At 39.4% G+C, this 26,356-nt stretch overlaps 1 protein-coding gene across 7 annotated transcripts in view; it reads right to left on the minus strand.

Annotated features, from left to right (window-relative positions):
* The window catches only part of PIR (pirin), a 106,829-nt gene that overhangs the window by 37,418 nt on the left and 43,055 nt on the right, over positions 1-26,356 (minus strand). For 4 of the 7 annotated variants that reach the window (XM_030807150.1, XM_030807149.1, XM_030807151.1 and 1 more), the window contains exons 6-7: positions 21,876-21,992; positions 2,532-2,616 (exon numbers count right to left, since the gene is read on the minus strand). In XM_030807150.1, the coding sequence (XP_030663010.1) occupies positions 2,532-2,616; positions 21,876-21,992 (202 nt within the window). The remainder of the gene's footprint in view (positions 1-2,531; positions 2,617-21,875; positions 21,993-26,356) is intronic. The other 3 variants (XM_004092366.2, XM_003261080.2, XM_030807152.1) reach the window with 1 other exon arrangement.

The raw sequence follows: 26,356 nt of genomic DNA on the forward strand, positions 1-26,356 counted from the left end.
CGAGGCAGGCAGATCACTTGAGGCCAGGAGTTCAAGACCAGCCTGGCCAACATGGTTAAACCACACCTCTACTAAAAATACAAAAATTAGCCAGGCGTGGTGGCACACACCTGTAATCCCAGGTACTTGGAAAGCCGAGGCAGGAGAATTGCTTGAGCCCAGGAGGCGGGGGTTGCAGTGAGCAGAGGTCACGCCACTGTACTCCAGCCTGGGTGACAGAGCAAGACTCTGTCTCAAAAAAAAAAAAAAAAAAAAGTGAAGAGATAACCCACAGAATGGGAGAAAATATCTGCAAACTACCTATCTGACAAGGGATGAATAACCAGAATATATAAGGAGCTCAACAATTCAACAGCAAAAAGAAATCCAATTTAAAAATGGGCAAAAGCTCGGAATAGACATTTCTCAAAAGAAGACATACAAATGGGCAATAGGTGTATGAACAAAATGCTCAACATTACTAATCATCAGAGAAATGCAAATCATTTCTCTCACCCCAGTTAAAATGGCTGTTGTCAAAAAGGGAATAACACATGCTGGTGAGGATGTGGAGAAAGGGGAACCCTTGTATACAGTCAGTCAGAATGTAAATTAGTACAACCATTATGGAAAGCAGTATGAAGGTTCCTCAAAAAACTAAAAATAGAACTACCATATAATCCAGCAATTCAACTACTGGGTACCTATTTAAAAGAAAAAAAATCAATATATCAAAGAAATATCTACACTCCCATGTTTATTGCAGCATTATTCACAATGTACAAAATGTAGAATCAACCTAAGTGCCCAGTAATAGATTAATGCATAAAGAAAATGTGACATAAATACACAATGAAATATTATTCAGCCATAAAAAGAATGAAATCCTGTCATCTGCAGCAACCTGGAGAGGACATTCAGTTAAATAAGCCAGGCACAGAAAGACAAATATTGCATGTTCTCACTCATATGGGAGTAAAAATGTGGATCTCATAAAGATCTCATGAAGACTGATGGTTACTAGAAGACACGAAGGGTAGGGGTCTGGGAGGGATAAAGAGAGATTGATTAATGAGTACAAATATACAATTTGATAGAAGAAATAAGATCTGGTGTTTGATAGATCAGTAGGATGACTATTGTTTACAACAATCTTTGTATATTTCCAAACAGCTAGAAAAGAATAATTCAAATGTTTCTAGCATAAAGGAAAGACAAATATTTAAGGTGATGAATATCCTAATTATACTGACTTGATCTTTACAAATTATATGCGTGTATTAAATTATCACATGTACCCTGAAAATATGTACATCTATTGTATGTTAATAAAAAAATAAAATTATTTAAAAATAGACCGGACACAATGGCTCATGCCTGAAATCCCAGTGCTTTGGGAGGCCAAAGCAGGAGGATCAGCTTAAGGCCAGGAATCTGAGACCAGCTTGGGCAACATGGTGAAACCTCCATCTCTACAAAAGAATTAAAAAATTAGCTGGGCGTAGTGGCACACATCTGTAGTCTCAGTTACTTGGGAGGCTGAGGCAAGAGGATCACTTAAGCCCAGGAGTTCAAGGCTGCAGTGAGCTATGATCATGTCACTGCACTTTAGCCTGGGTAACAGAGTGAGACCCCATGTCTACAGAAAAAAACAATTATAAAAATTAGCCAGAATTAAAAAAAAAAAAAGAACAAAATAGGCCTTAAATACTTGGGAATTTTTAATTATTCTTTGGATTCAAATGTCAATCTAAAGGTAACCTTTACATAACAACACCTATATCAAGCAAAATCTGTATCTCAATCAAGTATGCACTTGTGTATAAGTAACACAGGTCCGAATTTGCCTTCAGGAACACTGTGAGTCAATAGGAGCTGGAAAGTCAGGAGACAGGGGTATTTTCCTTGCCCTACCTCATCCAGTAAGCGTTTGGGTGGCCTTGAGCAAGTGACCAATCTTTTAGGCCTTCCACACCTGTAAATTGAGGGGTATGGCCCACAGGGTCTGGCCCTAACATTCTGTGAGTTCTTCCTGATTTTCTTTTCTTTCTTTCTTTTTTTTTTTTTTTTGAAATGGAGTCTCGCTGTGTCTCCCAGGTTGGAGTGCAGTGGCGCAATCTCGGCTCACTGCAACCTCCGCCTCCCGGGTTCAAGCAGTTCTCCTGCCTCAGCCTCCCAAGTAGCTGGGACTACAGGCGTGCGCCACCACGCCCAGCTAGTTTTTGTATTTTTAGTAGAGACGGGGTTTCACCATGTTGGCCAGGATGGTCTTGATCTCCTGACCTCGTGATCTGCCCGCCTCGGCTTCCCAAAGTGGTGGGATTACTGGCGTGAGCCACCATGCCCAGCCTCTTCCTGATTTTCTTAACTTGGAAGGTCCCAGCAGTATTTGTCAATTTAAACACAATTAAACATAAACAACAGTTCATGGAACTTTGTGCTGAGTTTCAGAAACAAGCACATTCCAGAGAAAACAGCCCCTTGTTGGTTGTTTTGTTTTGTTTTGTTTTGTTTTTCCTGACACGACTACTAAACCCCAGAACCCATCATACCTTTAGGGATAGGTTGGGAATGTTTTGCTCCTGGGTCCAATTTGAAGTCCAAATATAAGGTTGGTGTGCGAGTGTAAACCTTGGACTGAAAAGGAAAAGGAAACCATCAGTGTTTTTTTCTAAGAATAAGGTTCTTCTTTCCTTCAGCTGGCCCTTCTGTAATAGGCCTGGGCCTGGATCCATTATATTTATAGTTCCTCCATGGGAAGTGTTAACGCCGAGGTGGGCTGCTAAAACAGCCCCTCTTAAAGGTCTTGGTCTGGAAGTTAGCCCTCCTAGCTTTACAATGTGGTTGACAAGCTAATTTCAGGATGACAGCTGTCTCCCTACAGCCAGTTCTCAAATATGGTCCAATAGTAACATTTTACTGGCCAATAGTTGCTCCAACTTTCCCACCTCCAGTCTTCCACTTGATATGGTAGGTTATCTCACAGCCAAATGTATGTTTCTTCCCCATGTCTCAAGAAAGCCATTTCCATTTTGAAATTTAAAAATGTGGCCTGCACATATTTTTTAGTTTTTCTTACTTGGCCCTCTGGCTAACAAAAATGGTCCGACACTGCTGGCTTGAAAAAGCCACAACTCCAAATGTAAGAAAGGCAAACTTTTGCAGGATTTTCCATTGTAAACAGTAACTTTTATTCCATCAAGAGTTAAGCAGAGTTTCTAATTTAATATAATACCATCCTGAATCATTGGCATAGACTAAAATTCAAGGGATTAGAACTGTTGCTACAAACTTGATGATGTCTCATTGTTTATCACAAAACTCCAGTGGTTCTAGTCTACTTTATAAACTTAGAATGCATATGAAAATGAAAAAGCACATAACCTGAAGCTTGGCATGGATGTGTAGTAACTGGAATTTTCATACACTGCTGGTGGGACTCTAACTTGGTATAAACACTTTGGGAAGCTGCTTGGCCGTGTGTAGTACAGATGAATATATGCATAATCTATGACCCAATATTCCAACTCATAGGTGTATACCTAACAGTCACCTAAATACAGGCACAAGTACCTTAATAGTGACAGAACTGATAATAGCCCCAAACTGGAAATAGTCCAAATGTCTTTAATAATAGAATGGGTAAATGAAATGCAATATACAGTGGAATACTATACACCAAGGAGAATGAATGAACTCAACTACATGCAAAAACTCAGGTGAATTTCACAGGCATAATATTGAGCAAATGAAGACAGAAACAGAAGATCATACACCATATGATTCCATTTCTACAAAGTTCAAAACAAGCCAAAATTAATTTATGGTGTCAGAAGTCAGAAAATTAGTTACCTTGGGAAGGTTAGTAACTAGAAAAGGATTTTAAAGCAGCTTCTGGGGGCTGCTAATGTTGTTTCTTAACCTGGCTGCTGCTTTTATGGGTGTGTTTACTTGGTAAACATTCTTTGAGCTGTATACTTGATCTGTGTACTTCTCTGTGTATACGTTATGTGTTAATTAAAAGATTACATTCATTAAATACATGCATTTTTAGACAAAAAGAGAGAATCTGGAGCCCAGAATTATTTACTCTCCTTGATAAAGTCATAATTTTGTGGAGAATAATGATGTAAGCCCCATGAGGCCGTGAACATTTCTGCCTTTGTTCCCACTGAATTCTCAGGGCCAACCCACTATGTCTGTCAAATACTAGATGTTCAATAAATATTTATCAAATGATGTTTCATAATGGAAAACTCCATGTATAGTAATACAGTTATTGACAGTAGATATGTGTATATATGAAGATATATATGAATATATATACTGACAGTACATATATACACACAAGCACATATATATATATATATATACTGTCAATAACTGTATTACTATTCCATATACTGTCAATAACTGTATTACTATACATGGGATTTTACATACATATATACACACACAAGTGTGTGTGTGCATATGTGTGTGTATGTATACATATATATATATGGGGTATTCATCAACATCTTTACCTACATGTAGCAAAATGCTTCTCTTCAGGACAGGTGAATTTGATATGGTCAAAATATATGTCTGCACATTAAATTTTGAAATAAAGAATCGTGAATAATGTTGACTGTCAAAAGATTTTTTTCCTTTCTTCTGAATGTCTCCTATTGAAGCTTTGGTGTTTAAAATGGTCTGGTAGAGTTTTGCATGGCTTAGAAGGTCAAGCTGCATTAATACAGCTTCAAAGACTAGAAAAGCAAATTCCCCCGTGCATACATAAATGAAACCAGAAAGACCTGTGACATCAAGTGCAACCTGAGGCCAAAGATTCACAATCAATCAGAAGAGCTTGAAACACACATAAAAGAAGGGCAGCACACAAGGGGCACAGGATCTGATTCTCTAGGATCATTAGGTATATAAGGCACCATCTGGAAAGGGGCTGATTTTGTCTGATGAGGACTTCTAAAATTACCTCTAAAAAGATCAAGGGTAAACTTCATATAATATCGAATGACTCCTCTGTTCAGGCAATATTTCGCTGTCCTTCAGATAAAGATTCCTGTTTGGTTTAAGCATCTTTTTCAACCTCTGCCTCAGTGGCAGATGCACTATCCCTTCCAACAGAGAAGAAATGCATCACAAAGAGGTTCTTGCTTTAATTTTTGCTAGCACTCTCCTAGAATGTGGCCATAAAAATAATCTTGAACTGGAAGTCAGGAGTCTTTCATGCTGTATTGCTTTTTCTTTTCTTTTTTCTTTCTTTACCTTTCTTTCTTTCCCTCTCTCTCTCTTTCTTTCTTTCTTTCTTTTTTAAATTTTCTCATAGAGATGGGATTTCGCCATGTTGCCCAGGCTGGTTTTGGACTCCTGGGCTCAAGCCATCTGCCCGCCTCGGCCTCCCAAAGTGCTGAGATTATAGGTGTGAGCCACCGTGCCCAGCCAGAGGTATTGCTTTTTCTGCTGACCAATGTCTTCTGGGTTAATTCGCTCATCTGAAAATTTTGTGAGGGTACTTGCTGTTGTTTAAGTCTATTTCTGGTTCTGAAATTCTGATTCAGAAAAGTAATGTCTTCCTCCACACTCTAATTTTTAAAATTCCCTTCCAATTTCTCAGACTAGAGCTAAAGAGAAGTGAGAATGTGGCTGGGGTGAAGGAGGGCAACTAGAGCTGTGGAGAGTTGGTGGGAAAGCTCTGGTTAACTCGCTGTGTTCTTGCCCTCAACTTCAGTCATCAGTCTGCCCTCCTGGCTGGCTCTTTTTCCTTCTTCCTTCTTATCTCTTGCTTCTCAACCTAATCCATATTGTACAAAAAATAGTAGCTACCTCTCTAAGATTGCAACTACACAGGCACAAGCACACATGCAGGTGTATTCACACTCACACAGAACGTTCTATATTCATTTATGTATTCATCTTAAAAATTTTAAACAGAAACCAATGAGAGACTTTAATAAAGCCACAAAATATATTCTATTGTCTCACAGTGTGAAAAAGTCTAAGAGGAAATTTTTAATTCATTTTGCAGATGTTTTTCACAACATCTTTAACCTAAAACAGAATTCCAATTCTAGTATTCTTTTCATATTGGAAACTGGATCACTGAGGATGTCAATATAACATATGTCTTGAATAATAAACTACCCCAAAGCCTCCAAAACTGAATGTATATTATTCTATATAAAATAATCTATAATGAGGCTGGGAGCGGTGGCTCATGCCTGTAATCCCAGCACTTTGGGAGGCCAAGGCAGGCGGATCACGTGGTCAGGAGATCAAGATCATCCTGGCTAACACGGTGAAACCCCGTCTCTATTAAAAATACAAAAAATTAGCCGGGCGTGGCGGCGGGCGCCTGTAGTCCCAGCTACTCGGGAGGCTGAGGCAGGAGAATGGCCTGAACCCGGGAGGCAGAGCTTGCAGTGAGCCGAGATCCTGCCACTGCACTCCAGCCTGGGCGGCAGAGCGAGACTCCGTCTCAAGGAAAAAAAAAAAAAGGTGATAATGTCAGCCTCAAATGTACCCTGAGCAAACCTGGATTCCGTCTTTCCATTACATACACTGCTGATTTTCAGCCATAAAGAAATCTTCCTATTAGGCACATTGTTTCCTGTGTTGTTTTGTTGATTTTTATGTATAGTATTAAACTATTAATAGAACCTCAAAATAGAATGATAATTTAATTAAATCATTCCTTTTTGGTTAAAACTTAGCTATCAATGAATCTATTTCCACAGGAGTCAAACAAATTGGTCCATAAGAAAGTAAAAGAAAATATTCCCCTATAAATCTGTTGCAGCATGCACAGAGCTAATGCACTCAAGTTCTATCAGTGAATTTGGTTTTTGTTTTTTTTTCCTTTTTTTTCTGTTTCAGTTCTGATTAATAATGCCTGCAGAGGTACTAAAATCCAAAGCTCTTCCCCTTTCTTCTTTCTTTCCATTTCACAAACCTGTGTTGAAAGTATTTAGGAAACTTTCCTTTAAAGTTTTAGCCTATATTTCAAAAGGCTAATGGCTTAAAATATTATGGTTCAAATATTATGCAGGGAGTATTTCTAGAAGGTAAGTAATTCAATTCTTCATAAGAGATTAAGGGTAAATTTTGGCTAACCTACAACAGGGCTGCTACCAAATCCAGGAAAACCTTGTCTCTCTTTCCCTATAAATATATCAGAACCAAACCCATAATGAGTCTCAGACACCACTCCAATAATGACCACAAAATAACCAAGACAAAACAAGGTCTATAAAACCATTTCCTTCCAAACTCCAACTACCTTCATCTTATGTCCTTCAAAGACTTCCCATTTACCCTGGCCTTTTGTAGGATACCCTTGTCAAGCTGGCTTCCTTCCTCTGCTTTTATTCATAAATGTGATCTTAATTAGGAGATGAACTTCCACATGGAAGCTATGTGGCTTAAAAACATCTCCCCAAGAAAAAGAATGCAGCATGCTACGTTGCTATGTATGAGTGTGGCAAAGGAAGTATCTTGAATTCTGCCACTGCTTCTTTGACAGATAACTGCTGCCCATTGATTCCCAAATGCTGCTGTTTTTACCACCATCTTTGACCCTCCCTAAAAGCAAGTGGCAGCAATGTAGTGTCATAATGCTTTGTGAATGTAATAAATGCATTCACAATTCTTTGGGGGAACTATTTCAAAAGCTCTTTATGATTTAGTTATTTTTCAGGAAATGCACTCAAATTTTCAATCTTACTATAATATATTGCTTAAGGAAATTACTCTAAGTAACCGTATTAATGAGTGCCAATCCCCAATATCCCATAAGAGAAAGAAACAGTGTTTCTACTTGTTCCTAGACACGCACCCCCCATTTTGGACAACTCCTCTAATGTTGGACATTGTGTTTATGGGGTTTTTGTGTGTCATTGTTAACTTTTGACGAATCTCTTTGCACATAAATCTTTGATTACATTTATATTTTTTCCTTCACAGTGAAATTATAGGTGTAAAGGTTAAGACATTGTGGCCAAAAGCAAATTGTTCAACATAATCATCTGGTTAAACAGCAATTTTGCTGAAAATCTCTACTGCTAGTCACTGCTTTTCCTAGTCTTGGTAATTTTGCTACACCACAGGGCAGCCTTTCAACTCTTTATGTGCTCTAAATTGTTTTTTTCCCCATCCAGTCTACTATTGTTAGAAAGTTAACTTATTCCAACAGATCTCCTATTTTTGCACATTTTTTTCCTTGTCACAAACATAGAATGGAAAAATTAATTGCTGAAAAAAGGTGAAAGTTAAAAAATAACCACCCCCCCAAAAACCTTTGGAAAATGAACCAAAAGTAAGGAAACAAGCTTAATCTGAAGAAAAAAGTTTAAAGGCACCACCTCCACAGTACAAATACCATTACCTCAACAACCCACATCTAGCAGTATCTGTTCTTGAACAAATCATCATCTGATCACTTGTTATACTAACTTGCTTTCATCCAAATTGGTTTTGTCAAATCACTAGGTAACTACCTTTAAAAAGTGCCCATCTCATCAAAATGTTGATCATCTTATTTTTTTTCATTGTAGTTCATTTAAAAAGCAGAAATTGGTATCTTCTTACTCTTTAAATTTGACTATTAGTTTGGGTGATATTATTTTTATTAATTTTAAAATAATAGTAACTATTATTAATATAAAAATAGCAATAACTAAATATGTTGAGGGCTTAGTATGTACCAGGCACTATTTTAGGGGCATCTTATGTATTAATTAAGGCCACTTGCATTTCTCTTTCAGTAAACTATCTGCTCATTAACCTATTTAACTTTTCATTCACTTATCAATTAATTTCCTCATTCAAAAAATATTGGTTGAGAATCTGTAATGTGCTAGTCATTGGATATATATTGCTGAATAACAGTTCTGCTTAACCCTTGTGAAGTATTACTTTCTAGTGAAGAAGATAATTTAGCAAATTAAATATAAAACTTTAAAATGTGGTACTTGCTAGAAAAGAAATAAATAGGATGCAGAGAGAGAAAATAAAATGAGGGGAGTAAGGGAAGTCCTCGCTAGGGAGATTATATTAAAGTGAAGACTTGAATAAGAAGAGTTGAGGGTAAGAGATTTCTGGGCAGACAAAAGAGAATAGCATGTGTGACGGCCATGAAGCCATAAAGAGCTTGAAGTATTCAGAAACTGAGAGGAGAGCAACATGGCAGACATAAAGTGGTTGCTGGAGCGAATGACATAAGTTTAGAAAGTTAGGAAAGATTCAACAGATATAGACCATAGTATGGCATTTGGGATTTCTTTAAAATACAATGAGAACACATTGAAGAAGAACCAGATCCAATTTTCATCTTAAATAGATGTCTTAAGCTACTATATAAAGAACTGGAAGGGAGTAAGAATAGAGGAGAGGAGACTCCTGAAGAGGATGCTGGAGTGGGCCAGAGAGGGATGGGAGAGAAATAGGTAGATTTGAAATAATATATTTGGAAATAGAAAGGTTTTTGCTGAGGGACTGGATGCAGTGGGTATAAGGATGACTACCATGTTTCTACTTTGAGCAATGAGTGATAGTGCCATTTATTAAGATGGAGAAGACTGGAAGAGAAACAAGTTGTTTGTTTGCTGTCAAGACAGGTGAGGGTGGGGAGAACAAGACTTCAACTTTTGCTATTTTAAACTTGACGTGCCTGGGCACCATGCAAATGGAGATGTCAAGTTGGCAGTTGCAGATATGAATCTACATAAAGCTCAAAGGGGAGGCTTGTACTATGAATATCAATCTGGGAGTTGTCAGACTATACATGGTATCTAAATCCATGAAATAAATAAGCTCACTTAGGCAGATGCTCAATGAAAGAGAAGACTCAGGACTGAGATCCAGGGAACTAAATGTTTAAGGGTCTGGCCAAGAAAACGGTGTCACCTGGAGAAAGGAAACGGAGAAGGAGCAAAGAGCAACCAGAGACACAAGAATGTATTATCTCAGAAGCCAAAGAAAGAGAGGCTGTGGAGAAAGACAAAGCAATCAAGTCATGGAGAGGAAGAGCTGACATGAAGAAGGAACCAAAGAAAGAAGAAGAAGGAGAAGAAGAAGGAGGAGGAGGAGGAGGAAGAAAGAAAGAAAAGAAAGAAAGAGAAAGAAAGAAAGAAAGAAAGGAAGGAGGAGGAGGAAGGAGAAAGAAGGAGGAGGGGGAAGGAGAAAGAAGGAGGGAAGAGAAAGAAGGAGGAGGGGGAAGGAGAAAGAAGGAGGAGGAGGAAGGAGAAAGAAGGAGGAGGAGGAAGGAGAAAGAAGGAGGAAGGAGAAAGAAGGAGGAGCAGGAGGAAGGAGAAAGAAGGAGGAGGAGGAAGGAGAAAGAAGAAGGAGGAGAAAGAAGAAGGAGGAGGAAGGAGAAAGAAGAAGGAGGAGGAGATAGAAGATGGAGGAGGAAGGAGAAAGAAGAAGGATGAGATAGAATAAGGAGGAGGAAGGAGAAAAAGAAAGAGGAGGAGGAAGGAGAAAAAGAAGGAGGAGGAGGAAGGAGAAAAAGAAGGAGGAGGAGGAAGGAGAAAGAAGGAGGAGGAGAAAAAAGGAGGAGGAGGAGGAAGGAGAAAGAAGGAGGAAGAGAAAGAAGAGGAGATAGGAGGAGGAGGAAGGAGGAGGAGGAAGGAGGAGCAGGAAGGAAAAAGGAGGAGGAAGGAGGAGGAGGAGGAAGAAGGAGAAAGAGAAGAAAGACAGGGAGAGGGAGAGGAAGAAGGAGAGGGAAAGGGAGAAGGAGAAGGAGAAGGAGATTACCATCTCTGGTTTGGCCACATGGAAGTCAGTGGTGACTGGTTTCAATGGACCAGTGTGGGTGGATGTCAAGTTGAGAACATCAAGGAGGTAGGACAGTGGAGATAAAATGTGCAGACACATCTTCAGTGATGTGTGACTGTGAGAGGGAATGGAAAATTGGCGGCTATGAAGTCAAGGAAGTTTGGTGCTTCTCATCAATTTACATGAGAGGTTTTTTTTTTTTTTTTCAATAAAGTAAGATTATTATCTCCCAGTTTGTTTTTGGCCTTTAATTTCATTTACAAGGTTTCTGACATGGGTCTAATCTATTCATCTTTTCCTTCCAATGCTTTTAAACCAGAAAGTCTTTCCCCATCCAAAGATCATATAAATGTTTGTGTGTATTTTTCTAGTTCAAAATATTTAACATTAAATTATTTAATCTATGGCCGGTTACAGTGGCTCAGGCCTGTAATCCCAGCATCTGGGGAGGCTGAAGCAGGCAGATCTCTTGAGGTCAGGGGTTCGAGACCAGCCTGGCCAACATGATGAAACCCTGTCTCCACTAAAAACACAAAAATTAGCCAGGCATAGTGGCGGACACCTATAATCCCAGCTACTCGGGAGGCTGAGGCAGGAGAATAATTTGAACCTGGGAGGTGGAGATTGCAGTGGACTGACATTGCATCACTGCATTCCAGTGAGACTCTGTCAAAAAAAAAAAGAGAAAGAAAAGAAAAGAAAAAAAGAAAAGAAAAAAAAAAAAGAAAAGAAAAGAAGAAGGAAGGAAAGAAAGAAAGAAAGAAAGAAAGAAAGAAAGAAAAGAAGGAAGAAAAGAAAGAAAATTTTTTAATCTATGTGGAATTATTTTGACAATTAACCGTGAGATCATGGGATCCTATCTGGTTTCTTTTTATTAAATGGTTAACCAATTGTCCTAGTTGACTTATTCTTCTTTTCCTCAATTGATGATAATCTTCTTTATCCCTGCTAAGTTTGCATATATATTTGGATCTAGTTCAGGTAGGTTCTCTTTCTACCACTTACAAGGAAGAGCCTCAATGGGGAAAACCAAGTGTTCACTTAATTTACGAGCTCAGGAGTCCCAACTAATAGAGTAAGATCGACTCCATGAGGAGCTCATGTCATCATCTAGTACAGTTCTTATGGCTTCCCAATGTCATCTTCCTTCTACTACCTTCCCACTCTCGTGATCTGTTGGGCTTTGCACTGGGGATAAAAATGCATCAGCACAGACCTAGTCTCTGCACTACCATACACACCCAGGAGACTCACTGCCAGATCCCATTGCCCCTGCATGGGGAGCCATACTTTCTCATTTCTCCTGGAGATGGTAAGGCTTTGAGGAAGTGAAAAGTAGATTTACCATATTGTTTAAAGCAAACTTCTAACTCATTTTTAGAATAGGCTGATGCTCTTCAACAAAATGATGTCTTCTGTATCCAATCCAAAGCACTTTGATTTCTGAATTCTTGATTATTTTAAACAATTCTGATAAGCAATGGGAAAGATTAGTTTCCATCCCCAGTGCCAAAGGTATCGTGGGAAGGATTAGAACTCTGTAATCATATTTTGACATATACATGAAGTGCTACACAAAGAGAAGACAAGGAACTCTTAGGCAAAATGCCAATGACTCTTTGTAGGGTGGAAGTTAGAGAGGGCCAAAAAACATTTTTAACTTCTATCAACCATAGAAGACTGTGGACAGTCTTGAACATAAAGCTGTCTAGCTGACCAAGAATTTTAAACATAGCCAAATTCAGTCTATAGTATTCTTTTTCGAGCAGCCCTTTAATCAGTAGTAATACTCTTGTCCTTCTCTTTCTCACCTTTTATTTATGGGAAGAGTAGTGAGGAAAGAAGGACTAAAGGGGAAGAGAATAAAGATGATGACAGGGACTCACAGTACTGAAATTTAACCGGAGACATGTTAATTGTGAAACTGGACTTTGATTTCTTCACCCTTTGAGTCAGCATCCTTGCCTGAATTTGGGTTACAGATGTTCTAATTTTTGGAAAATTAAAACCAGAAAAAGAACAAATTCCCATGTCTTGTATAAATAATCCATCTACAACCCTATAAAGGCAACAGTATAATAAAACCACAAATGGCCCCCAAATAGGCTAACACAGAGCCTTCCTATTTGTTAATTCCAATCCATGGGTAATGTGTTCCAAGACTGAGTCAGCAAATCTATTAACCAAAGCTAGAATATTCCTCACAAGGCTTCTAATATTTATTAGTTACATTTGCTATTTACTAAAATATTTTTAAGAGTTCTTGTAGGAAAGTGCATCAAGATGTAACACGGGAAACTCATTGGCAAAGATTTCCTAGACCTCTGGGTATGGATACCTTCATATAGATATGATTCTTCAATTTTATGATTAAAATTAATGAAGCGGGAATTTATTATGGTCTAGGGCTTCTTCTACGTGATCATTTGCAGGATGTTCTGACACAGACAGGCATGTGCCTGAAGGTACCCTTTTGGTGTAGAAAGAGACATGGTCATTTTGAAGCTTCCTTCCATGAAAATGAGCTAAGGCATTCCCTAACTGGAGAGAGATACACTCAGCAAACTTATGCATCAGGGCTGAATGGTGTGATAAGGCAGGGGAAATGTTCAAATAAAATGGGACAAAAATTCAGGAAACCTGAGTTTGGGTCTGGTCTTCTTTCACGATGAGCTGTGTGACCTTGGGAAAGACTTTTTGCCTAGTTGGGTTTCAGCTTTCTCATTTACAAAGTGGTGGAGCTGGAGAGCTTATCTTTGGGCTCCAATGCTGCCTGACATTCTGATTCAAATGAAAGTACCAGAAGAAAATGGAACACTAAGTGGTTGTTGGCTTTGAAAAGCATCTCATTCTATCAGGAATTCTAGATTCGTGTTGCCCTAAGAAATTTGTTCATATCCTAATACACCATTATGGCAATGGAAGAGCTGAATGAATGAATTGAAAATTTTCTGTACAACTATTATATAAATGGGCCAGAGACAGCCCCTGTATATTAGGTGAAAATGGCCCCCATGTTGGTTACTTCCTTACACTAGGATAGGACCATTAGCCCAAAGCACACTGATGCCAAACTCCAATTTTCACACATCAAATTGCTTTAAATATATTCCAAAATGAACAAAATTTTAGCCATTTAGAGCCTACCTACTTCATATACACTGTGAAACTATTCCCAACATCTGCTACCCAGAAATAAGATAAACTACTACCAACATCTGCTGGCCAGCTATAAGACCTCAAACTGCTAATGTCCTTCAGAACTCTCTAATCCAGAGAAACCTCACCTTGCTGTTGAGTGATATCCCCTGGACATGTAAGCCTCCTCTCTGATTTCCCCTACTCCTTCAGGTATCTTGCCCTATTTCCTTTCTGAGTGGTGGCCTTGTGCCACTGTCTCTGGAAAATCACCAGCTATGAGGAACTTTCCCTCTTATGCAACCTTGTCTGAGCACTGCCCAAATAAAGTTTGCATGTTACTGCTTCTCATGAAACTGTCTCTTCCTTGATCAACTCCCCAATCCCCAAATTTACCACATCAACCCATCTAAATACAGTATTCAAATAGGTCCTAAAAGTATTGAATATGGTCTCCTGTGTATCCACAAACAAGGGAAGTAGTTCCCTGCTATTCAGCACCAGCTCAGAAAAATTGAAGAGTTGACCAAATCTGCTGAAAGGCTGGAGCACTACGCAAGGGATCGGTATATATCCCCAATTCAGGTCAGGGATCATTCATGAATTCCTGTGCAAATAGGGAGTGGTCAGATCCTTGGCAAAATGACAGATGGGCCAAGGTTTTCCTTTTGAACGCTTCAACATGTATCTCTCCTCTTAAGCCTTTTCAGTCTTTAAAAGTTCCCAAGACAAAACCTTCTCTCAACAAAAAATCTGATTTCTATTGGGCTGTGCCAAACTGGTGAAGGACCTACGTGAGCATGTGATTAAGAGCACAGACCCTGGAGCCAGACCATCCAGTTAGAATCCCAGTTCTGTCGCTTACTATATGTGTAACCCTAGGCAAGTTGCTAATCTCACTATGTTTCAGTTCCCTATCTCATTGTGAGAATTCAATTGCACACATTTTACGTGCCTCTTCAGAGTCGCTCAGCCTCATTATAGCTCCTCAGCCCCTGGCCTCTTATGGAGACCTGTAGGTGCCATCATTGTTGCAACTGTTGACATCGCCAGATGCCTTGGCCTCTCCTAGCCGACTGTCAAGTTCTGACATCGTCTTGATTGTCCTCTCAGTGATGGGAGTTCCAGCAGCTCCAGCGTCTGGGCTTGACCTAACTGACCTACTGAGGCTCTGGATCCTCTCTTCCTGCCCACACTTGGATACAGGTCCAAGCCATAGAATGGGACATGTGGCCTATTAAGAGGCTGTCTGCAGGGGCCGGGTGACACAAACCAGAAGGGCAGGGAATTAGCTCCCCATGGGCAAACTTTGACCGAAGAGGAATGGAAGATGTGGGGCAACAGACAAATTCTTGCTCCCTTAGAAAGTTCTGAGGTACAGCTTTCTGAACAGGCATCCTACATGGCCAAGAATCTGTCTCACTTCCCTTCTCCTTCAATCCCACTGTCCTGGGATTGCAAATAATACTTGCCTTGGGCTTTGTTTTCCAGAGAACCCAAGTTAAATCAGAATTAAAAGAACTGACACATATAAAGAACTCAGAACTTCACTGTTCAATACAGTTGCCACTCACTGCATGTGGCTGTTGGGTACGTGAAATGTGGCCAGTCTGCACAGATGTGCTGCAAGTGTAAAATACACACTGGATTTCAAAGACTTGGTAACAAAAAGTGTGAACTATCTCATTGCAATTTGATATTGATTACATGTTGTAATGATAAGATTTTGGATATATTGGATTAAATATGCTATTAAAATTGATCTTACCTGTTTTATTTTACTTTTTAAATGTTTACTATGAAATTTAAAGTTACATGTTGCTTCCATTATATTTTTATTAGACAGCTCTGACTTAGAACTTAGCACCTCATAAGCCCATAAAAGATGTTGGCCATTTTCATTTCCCATCCCAAGAATTTCTAGAGATTTGCTGTCAGTAAAGACTAATGATAAAAGGGAATGTGGGAGAAAAAAAGATGGATAAGGGAAAAGGAAAGAAATATTTATTAAGTACCCTCTATGTTGCTAGGCACATTAAATTCCATACAAAAACCTCAAGGACCGTGTATTATCATCCCCACTTGGCAGATGAGGAAACAAAAGCTCAAAATAATTTTCCCAAGGTCACAGATATATTAAACAACAGAGCTGAGATTTGAACCCAGGTGTGCTTGACTCCACAGCCTATGCTCCTTTCAATCCCTCATACTGTTGAAGGATGGACTCTAATGGTACAGTTTTAATAACACGACAGTGAGATTTTCTGTCATATGTTGGGCTTTTTAGAATCCCTTAAATCAGCCACACAGGAGGTCACCTACACCAACCAAGTTAAAAGCTGGTGTTAGACACAAATTTCTCTCTCTCTCTCTCTGGCCCTGGGTTCATGGAATTGAATTGGCTGTACACTATATTCCATGGCACAGGGTCATCATACACCCATGGGCGCCCCTCTTGTTTTGTGTCATTTTCCCCCATGATCCCCCATCTCAAGACCATTCCCCATCGCCTCTCAGTTGAGCATACGTAATGGACATCCTTCCAATCTACCCACAGTGTATTTATTTAGATATATGGGTGTCCTTGAAAAATGAGTAGTATTGTGTGCCAAACTGCTTTCTTTTCTGATTTATTCCTCATTTTTTTCCTGAGAGCTAATAACTACAAGTGAATATAGCCCACTGCTTCTGGCGGCTACACCATATTCCATCATATGTAACCACCATATTTCGCTTATTCATTCTCTCAGTGGTGAACACCTATATCAACTCTGACTCCTTTCTATTACTCACGATGCTGGGATGACCACTGTCATATGTCTGCTTGGTGAAGTTTTGATGGAATAAATACTAGGAGTGAAATTTCTGGGGCATACCCTATATGCAGTGTTAGCTTCATTGAGTAATGTCAACTTGCTCTCCACAATGAACACAGTTACACCCACCTGCCAAACATGAAGTTTCCATTTCTTCCCATCCTTGCCAGCACTTCACAGTACCCAACTTTGTATTTTTTCTTAATTTGAAGGGTGTCAAGTGGCAGCATATTATTCAAATTTCTATTTTTCTGCATATTGGTGAGAGGAACATTTCTTCATATTCTTATCAGCTTTCCATAGTTGAGTACAGGATTTTCTTAAGATCTGGTGCCTGGAGTTACCACCAACACAAGCATACAACTTTACACAAAGGAGAAATGTCTCCCCCCAGAGAGTGGAGACAGTACGGATACATGGTTTTGTTCTCCCAACTATGTTAATGCTCTGAACTGACCAAGTACATCAATTTTCTACAGATATAACTGCTCTAGGGCTTGGAGATTTGCTTGTGCAATAAAATTTCATGGAACCAAAACCGGCATTGTGATAAATGTGTCTTTTATTACATTTTGGGACTATTTTTAAAGTGAAATGAATGAGAATTGAGGTTGAATGGATTCAAGTTTGGCAGACCTAATGGAGCCACATCCAGTCCAGGGGAGGCAACTCAGGCTACGATGCTCATAAAGAAAAAAGAAAATCCTTATTCTACCCAAGCAAAGCAGGGTTAAAATTGGATAAAGATGCTTTGGCATCTTATTTAGAATGCAATTTTAATTCTAATTTATTTTAATGTGATTTATAAGGGCAAGGGGTTTTAGATCAGAACTTTACTTTTGTCTTACAAGTTTGATGATGGGAGAGGTTTATGTTCAAATTTGTGATATTTTAATATTTAGATAAAATGAATGTGCAGTCTAGAAGACAGATATGCCTTGGTGTGAATTTAACAAAAAACTCTCCATATACATTTCAGATCATTCTGGGGGTAAAATTGATCCTAGAGAACAGAAGTTAGTTTTTACGTGAGGCGGTCCACACTGATAAATTTCTCATCTCTTTCCTTGAGGGGGCAGTCATGGCTAAGCGTCCGACTCTAATATGTTAATAGAAAAATAATCAGGGAATGTTCGAAGGAGCCTCCAGACCCCGACATAATATCCCCATGAGGCAATACTGCCAGCTGCTCTCTGCCTTTCTCACTAATCCCTGAGGGTGAGGGGGAGGCAGGAGGTGGGATCCAGCTGGTAAGAGTAATTCAAGGGACAGAGTATGCTCAGCTCAGGCCCTTCTGAGCTCTTTTTCTTTCTTTCTCTTTCTCTCTTCTTCTGTCAAGAGGTAAGCCTGCCTCTGAAGAAGATGCCTGTGACTGTATGTACACCTCTGCCTGGATGTGGTTAATGAAGCCGGGGAAGTATTAAGAAGCCCAACAGGTCTCAGATATAAGTCATGTGCTTTTATCTAGATTTTACTGGTAAGAAAGATGATATTTGGATCCCTATCTGGCCAACTCCTCAGTCTCCCTCTCAATTCATTCTGAACTTGGGAGGGAAAGAAAGATGTACAGGCAAACCTTGTTTCATCACACTTCCTTTATTGTGCTTTGTAAATATATGTATTTTTTTTTAACAGATTGAAGGTTTGTGGTAACCCTATGTTGAGCAAACCTATTGGTGTCATTTTTCCAACAGCATGTGCTCACCTCACATCTCAGTGTCACATTTTGGTAATTCCTGCCATATTTCAAACTTTTTCATTATCACTATATCTATTATCTGTGATCTTTGATGTTACTATTGAAATTGTTTTGATGCACCACAAACTGTGCCGACATAAGACACATCAAACTTAATTGATAAATGTGTGTTCTGACTGCTCCTCCAACTGGCCGTTCTCCATCTCTCTCCCTCTCCTTGGGTCTCCCTGTTCTGAGACACAATATTGAAATGAGACCAGTTAACAACCCCACAATGGCCTCGATGTGTTCAGGAGAAAGAAAGAGTCATATGTCTCTCACTTTAAATAAAAAGCTAGAAATGATTAAGCTTAGTGAGGAAGGCATGTCAAAAGCCGAGATAGGCCAAGAGCTAGGCCTCTTGCGCCAGTTAGCCAAGTTGGGAATGCAAGGGAAAAGTTTCTGAAGGAAATTAAAAGTGCTACTCCAGCGAACACACAGATGATAAGAAAGCAAAACAGCCAAATTGCTGATATGGAGAAAGTTTGAGTGGTCTGGATGGAAGATCAAACTACCCACAACATTCCCTTAAGCCAAAGTCCAATCCAGAGCAAGACCTTAACTCTTTTTACTTCTGTGAAGGCTGAGAGAGGTGAGGAAACTGCAGAAGAAAAGTTGGAAGCTAGCAGAGGTTGGTTATTGAGGTTTAAGGAAAGAAGCCATCTCCATAACATAAAAGTAGAAGGTAAAGTAGCAAGTGCTGATGGAGAAGCTGCAGTAAGTTATCCAGAAGATCTAGCTAAGATCATTGATGAAGGTGGCTACACTAAACAACAGATTTTCAATGTAGATGAAATAGCCCTATATTGAAAAAAGATTCCATCTATGACTTTCATAGCTAGAGAGAAGTCGATGCTTGTCTTCAAAGCTTCAAAAAACAGGCTGACTCTCTCTCATTAGGGGTTAATGCAGCTGGTGACTTTAAGTTGAAGCCAGTGTTCATTTACCATTGTAAAAATCCTAGGGCCCTTAAGAATTATGCTAAATCTACACTACTTGTGTTCTAGAAATGGAAGAACAAAACCTGAAGGAAAGCTATTCTGTGTACTGCATGGTTTGCTGAATATTTAGGTCTATTATTGAGCCCTACTATTCAGAAAAAAAAATATTCCTTTAAAAATATTACTGCTCATTGACAATGCATTTGGTCAACCAAGAGCTCTGATGGAGATGTGCAAGATTAATGTGCCTGCTAACACAACATCCACTTAGCAGCCCATGAATCAAGGAGTAATTTCGACTTTCAAGTCTTATTATTTCAGACTTGAAAGTCGAAATTACTCCTTATTATAATTCACCATAATATTATTAACAATATTCAACAACTTAATTGATATTAATCATCATCAATTAATTATTTTATTAATTACAAGTATAATAATTATAATTATAAATTTCATAAGGCTATAGCTGCCATAGATGGTGATTCCTCTCATGGATCTGGGCAAAGTAAGCTGAAAACCTTCTGGAAAGGATTCGCTGCTCTAGATGCCATTAAGAACATTTGTGATTCATGGGAGGGGATCAAAATATCAACTTTAATAGGAGTTTGGTAGAAGTTGATTCCAACACTAATGGGTGACTTTAAAGGGGTTCAAGACTTTAGCGGAGGAAGTCACTGCAAATATGGTGGGAATAGCAAGAGAGCTAGAATTAGAACTGGAGCCTGAAGATGTGACTGAATTGCTACAAGCTCATGACAAAACTTCAGCAGATGAGGAGATAATTTTTATCAAAGAGCAAAGAAAGTAGTTTCTTGAGAGGGAATCTCCTAGTGAAGATGCTGTGAACATTGTGGAAATGACAATAAAAGTTTTAAAATATCACATAAACTCAGCTGATAAAGCAGTGGCAGGGTTGGAGAGTATTGACTCCAATTTTGAAAGAAGTTCTACTGTGGGTAAAATATAATCAAACAGCATTACATGCTACAGAGAAATATTTTGTGAAAGAAAGAGCCAATCAATGCAGCAAACAACATTGTTGTCTGATTTTAAGAAACTGACACAGCCACCTCAACCTTCAGCAACCACCACTCTTAATCAGTCAGCACCCATCAACACTGAGACAAGATTCTCCATCAGCAGAAACATTAGGACGCGCTGGAGGTTCAGATGATCATTAGCATTTTTCCACAGAAGTATTTTTAAATTAAGGTATGTACTTTTTTAGATATAATGCTATTGCACACTTAATAGACTACAAAATAGTGTAAACATAACTTATATATACACTAGGAAGCCAAAAAAATGTGTGATTCACTTTATTGCAATATTCCCTTTATTACAGTGATCTGGAACTGAACCCACAATATCTCTGGTGTATGCCTGTGTTATCTTTTGGTCTTCTCAACCTCAACTCCCTACATTTGACTTCCACTGAATTCTAGGCCCTCTTCAATAAACTGGTCTGCTTTTGTTTGGCTGACAGACTTTGTCAGTTAAAACCTACGAAAACACTTAATGACAGTCACCAGAACTCTTGCTCAAAACTTCTTTTGGACTGACATGTAACAGATGGCCTCAAATCCATATCTGATGCTGGGAAAATCCACCAGGCAAGTCTTGGTAGTTACTTAGAGACTTTGTCTCTAAGGCAGACAAAAACATAGGTGGGTACTGACTCCTGACAAGCACAGCTGCCACAGCCAGGAGTGGAGGCTGCTGAGGAAAAGAATCTGGCTGGGGGACTCAATTGGTAGAAAACCTAACGAAACAGAGGCAGGGAGCAGTTTACAAGAAATCTGTTTGGTGGAGACAGGGTGGAAAGGCCCAAAAATCAATGTTAAAGGAACCAAGATGGTGCAGAAACAGTGTCGGGTTTTCCTCCTCCTTTTCACTGCCCAGCTCTCCCTCTGTCCTGTGTATCGCTTCTTTGTAACTAGAGAATAACACGTGGGGGTGGGAGGTTGGGTGGGGAAGCCAGTATTGTTCTTAGAGCCCAGAGATGTGAAGAAAATTAATCAGAGGCAGGTGACTGAAGGCAGTGGGACAGAAGAGCCTTGTTCTGGACATCAAAATGGCTTCCTTTAAAAAAGAGGCATTTAAATTTCTCTAATTGCTATTTATAGTTGATCTAGGGTAGAAAAATTATGACCATCATGGTTTCCTTCCATAATGTTAAAAACGATCATCTTGAACAATGAGAACACTTGGACACAGGGCGGGGAACATCACACACTGGGGCCGGTAGAGGGGTGGGGGTCTGGGGGAGGGATAGCATTAGGAGAAATACCCAATGTAAATGACGAGTTGATGGGTGCAGCAAACCAACATGGCACATGTATGCTTATGTAACAAACCTGCACGTTGTGCACATGTACCCCAGAACTTAAAGTATAACAATAAAAAAAAAAATAAAGAGAGCAAGGGGGCTTTAAGGTTTTATGAAAAAGAGGTAAATTGTCATTGTTTTATTTCTCAACAAACCTGGAGGAGCCAGATCTTAATCAGTCCGTATCGTATTCCAAACGTAACAGCCATATTCTCAATACAAAAGACTCCATTAGATGGCATCCTGAGAGCATTGTGTTTGAGTTTTGTTGGCTGGCGAGGGAGGTAAAAGGTAAAGAATACAGATGAGCAACTAGCCCAGGTGAAATGTCATCAGTATATTCAAGATATTTTTTTTTTTTTTTTTTTTTTTTTGAGACGGAGTCTCGCTCTGTCGCCCAGGCTGGAGTGCAGTGGCACGATCTCGGCTCACTTCAAGCTCCGCCTCCCGGGTTCACGCCATTCTCCTGCCTCAGCCTCCCGAGTAGCTGGGACTACAGGCACCTGCCACCACGCCCAGCTAATTTTTTGTGTTTTTAGTAGAGACGGGGTTTCACCATGTTTGCCAGGATGGTCTCGATCTCCTGACCTCGTGATCCACCTGCCTCGGCCTCCCAAAGTGTTGGGATTACAGGCGTGAGCCACCACGCCCGGCCTATTCAAGATATTTCTAAAAACAAAAGAGAATAAATTTGAAAAATTTAAAAAAACTAAGAGAGAGAAACACACAAATTACCAGACAAATTTTACATAGGAAAAATAAGAACTTCTCCAATTTTCATACTTCATAAAATGAACGTGTGTTTTGAAGGCCTTCTTAAAGCATTGGTTTATACCACTGAACACTGTTTCACACCTCTGTGTAGAAACACCTCTACTCATGCTGTCCCCTTCTGCACCATCTAGACCAGGGGTGGCCAAAATGGATTCCCTGGGCCACACATAAGAATTGTCCTGGGCCACACATAAAATACAGTAACATTAATTGTCCTGGGCCACACATAAAATACAGTAACATTAATGATAGCTGATGAGCCAAAAGAAAAAAAAATCACAAACAAAAATCTCACAATGTTTTAAGAAAGTTTATAAATTTGTGTTGGGCCATATTCAAAGTTGTCCTGGGCCGCGAGTTGAATAAGCTTGATCTAGACATTCCACCCTTCTTCACCAGGTCAGTTTTCTCCTTTAGACTTAAGCCTGTTTTCTTAGACCTCCAGATTGGACTGAGCCTCCTCCTCTGCTTTCCCATTAGCCTGCCATGATTTCTAGTGTGCTGACTCACCACAGTATACTCATGCTATCAGTTGATATGTCTTTCCCTTCAATTGCATCCATCCAGCCCCCTGATTTTTTCACCTTTTCCCCTCATACCTCTATAGGGTCTTGCATGCAGCCGGCCCTCAGTAAATGTTTGCTGAACTCATCTCATTTTACTAAGCCAAAGGAATATTGAATAGCCCCTGGATCTGCAATGGATGGGAAAAAATGATTCCCTGTGATTTTTATGACAGAACATGCTATTCCTTTAATCGTTACTATCAATGATTTAGCACTCATTTGAGTTGAAATGTCTAAATACTTGGCTATCTTGGAGTACCTATACCTGTCCACAGGAGTAGAATTCCTTTTCAAAACAGATTTATTGAGATATAATTTACATACTATAAACTTCTAATGCTTCCAGTAATCAGAATTTTATCTGAACCTGAATTTGCTCAACACATTTGAGTGTGAGTTTGATCAAATTATTCAAAAGCTACAGGATCCCAAGGATTTCTGCTTTAGTCAAAATAAAGTACTGTGTTTGCAGCTATCAACAGCATAGCTTTATATATGCTGATACCATTTTTTTTTTTTGAGATGGAGTCTCACTCTGTCACCCAGGGCCCAGGCTGGAGTGCAGTGGCACGATCTCGGCTCACTTCAAGCTCCACCTCGCGGGTTCAGGCCATTCTCCTGCCTCAGCTTCCCGAGTAGCTGGGACTACAGGCGCCCACCACCACGCCTGGCTAATTTTGTTTTTGTATTTTTAGTAGAGACGGGGTTTCACCGTGTTAGCCTGGATGGTCTCGATCTCCTGACCTCGTGATCCACCCGCCTCGGCCTCCCAAAGTGCTGGGATTACAGGCATGAGCCACCATGCCCAGCTGCTGATACCAGTTTTTAAAATACTTCATTTATATCCATAAGAGCTCAGCTTTTAATGCAACATGCAAGAGTCTCAAGACAGCTCTCTGAAGCTGTCCTGCATTTTTTTCTGTGGTTAGAAAAAATATGTAATGTGTTCCTGGGAAAAGACATACTATATCCTAAAAAGACAAGTCTTGATGGCCATAGAAGTGATTACAATACTATGCTAAAGTGACCACTAACCTTTACTGAAGTTGACACCTTGGGTTTTTTTAATAGCTTTTATTATGCTCTTAGTCTAAATTTTCCTGCTAAGTTACAATCCTGATCACTAGGGCCAACAAAGTATGAATGGCACAGGATGTTACTTCTGGTTTAAAAGTGCACCTATCCATTCTTCATTCACTGGAAGGAGAGGGCTTGTCGCCACGACTGGAATGTACTTCTTAGGGATTAGGTCAGCAGGGACATCTTGAATGAATAAGAACATATGGCATCCTTTGTGCACACCAAGAATGGTATTTCTGGGGTGAGTGGGCTGCCCTGGGCAAGAGCAAGCTTTTGTCCAGCTGATTTGAGCAGATCCTGACCACTGTTTATTTGCACATTCCTAACTGCAAATGAAGTGCCAACTATGGCTGCCTACCACAAGACAAGTTCTTTGAAGTTGCTGGGTACATTTCTTTGGTGTCTTCCTATTTACTAAACAAGACTAACAGACCTAATTGTGCCTATTCTCAACAGTGAATCCAAGCCAAGTTTTGCACTTGTCTGTGGAATGTTGCTGATCATCTGCTCAGGCTACATGGCCTGTAGCAGGCACGTCCCATAGAATGAACTGCTTCATGAAACCTGAGATGAGATGGACTGCATATAGCATGCTGGGGAGGCCACTGCACCTTAACCTCATGCCCTACTATTTAAAACCTTGTGAGAGAAGGATGCAAAAATATGCATACAACAAACGATGGCCTTAGGCAAAATCCAGAAGTAGACAAACTTGGGTTTTTCTCCATCCCCATATTTTGCATCATTTCCTTCCTCTTGCCCTGCCACAACTCCACAAGTATCTGATTGCCTATGCAGCCTGCATCAGGATGCCTAGTTACTGCATTCTTACTATCCAAGTCTTTATACAAGCCATTACAAGACGTGATCCCTGCCCAATCTTTCTTTCCCTTGCTCCATCCACACAAGCAGAATTGATTCTCCCTATTCTGGAGTATCATGAGATTTTCACATACTGCTGTTTTCATGTTTCCTGTGGCACATTATACTTCGGCTGTTTGCCGGTTTCTCTCCCAAGCTAGACCGTGAGCATATTTGAGGACAGTGGTTGTATCTTATTCACATTGTATCTCCAGGGAACTGCATGATGTACACACAGCAGGTGCCTAATAAGAATTAAGGGGAAATGGGACATGTAAATTAAACACCATCAGCCCCAAATTCTCATGAGTTATGAAGACAGAATGGCTGTGTGGATCTGGGCAGAAGTTGAGATGCTTGTCGACCAGGACAGCTGAGAAGGCTGCACCAAAGAGAGGGCACCTGGGTTGGACCTTGGTGCATAGAAGCAAGGAGATGAAGATGGGGAAGTCCTCAACTCCTTTTTTCTACAGTATTTTGCAGAATTCTTTCTCCCCAAAATGTTCTGCTTCCTCCCTTGCCCCGTGTCAAAAAGAGACCAGGAACCTCTCTGATTCATGCGGATATTTCCTTTACTTTCTCCCCCTATCTATCCATTAAAATACAGTTATAGGATGTCTTAAAAGGGGGAATTTCACCAGAATTCATTAGGGTGATTGTGAATTTCTTAGGTGGAACTTTTTAAAGCACTTCTCATAGCATTGAATTAAACATGAACCATAAAAAAATCAATGGAATCGCTTCTCGGCCTTTTGGCTAAGATCAAGTGTAAAAAAATCAATGGAAATAATCAGTGGAGAATGGAGTTGTTATCAGAAAGAAATATAAATTGCATCATCAAAAATCTTGGACTCCTAAAATGATAAAATCATATTGTTTCCAGAAGCTGCCTCAAAGAAATAATGGCCATCCACTGTTTTAAAATGTCTATTTAATGTTGAATTTAACATTGAATATTACAGTATTTTTCTTAGCTCTTTTATATTGGTATCCATTTTTCTTATACTGAAAATCTTGATTTCTATAAACATTAACAAATTTACTAATTTGTTTTATTTCATAATACACATTAACTTGTTATGAAATTATAAAACCAACACTAACAACAAAAACTATGGAGTAAAGTTTAAAATATTTTTTGCTGTTCTTTTTGTCTTTAGAATATATCCCACTAAAACGTACGGCCAGGAAATCATGTTTAAAAGCCCTTCAAATAAATGTTTTCTCTGTGTGGTTATGTTGCCAATATCTTTACACCAATTTTAGATTCTTCACTTGTTTCTATTTGTTTTTGATTTTAAGACTTGTTTCTTTTTTCTTTTCTGGTTTAACTTGATATTTTAAATATGTAAGCA

Source organism: Nomascus leucogenys, chromosome X, assembly GCF_006542625.1.
Source record: "Nomascus leucogenys isolate Asia chromosome X, Asia_NLE_v1, whole genome shotgun sequence".
NCBI classification, from domain to species: Eukaryota; Metazoa; Chordata; class Mammalia; order Primates; family Hylobatidae; genus Nomascus; species Nomascus leucogenys.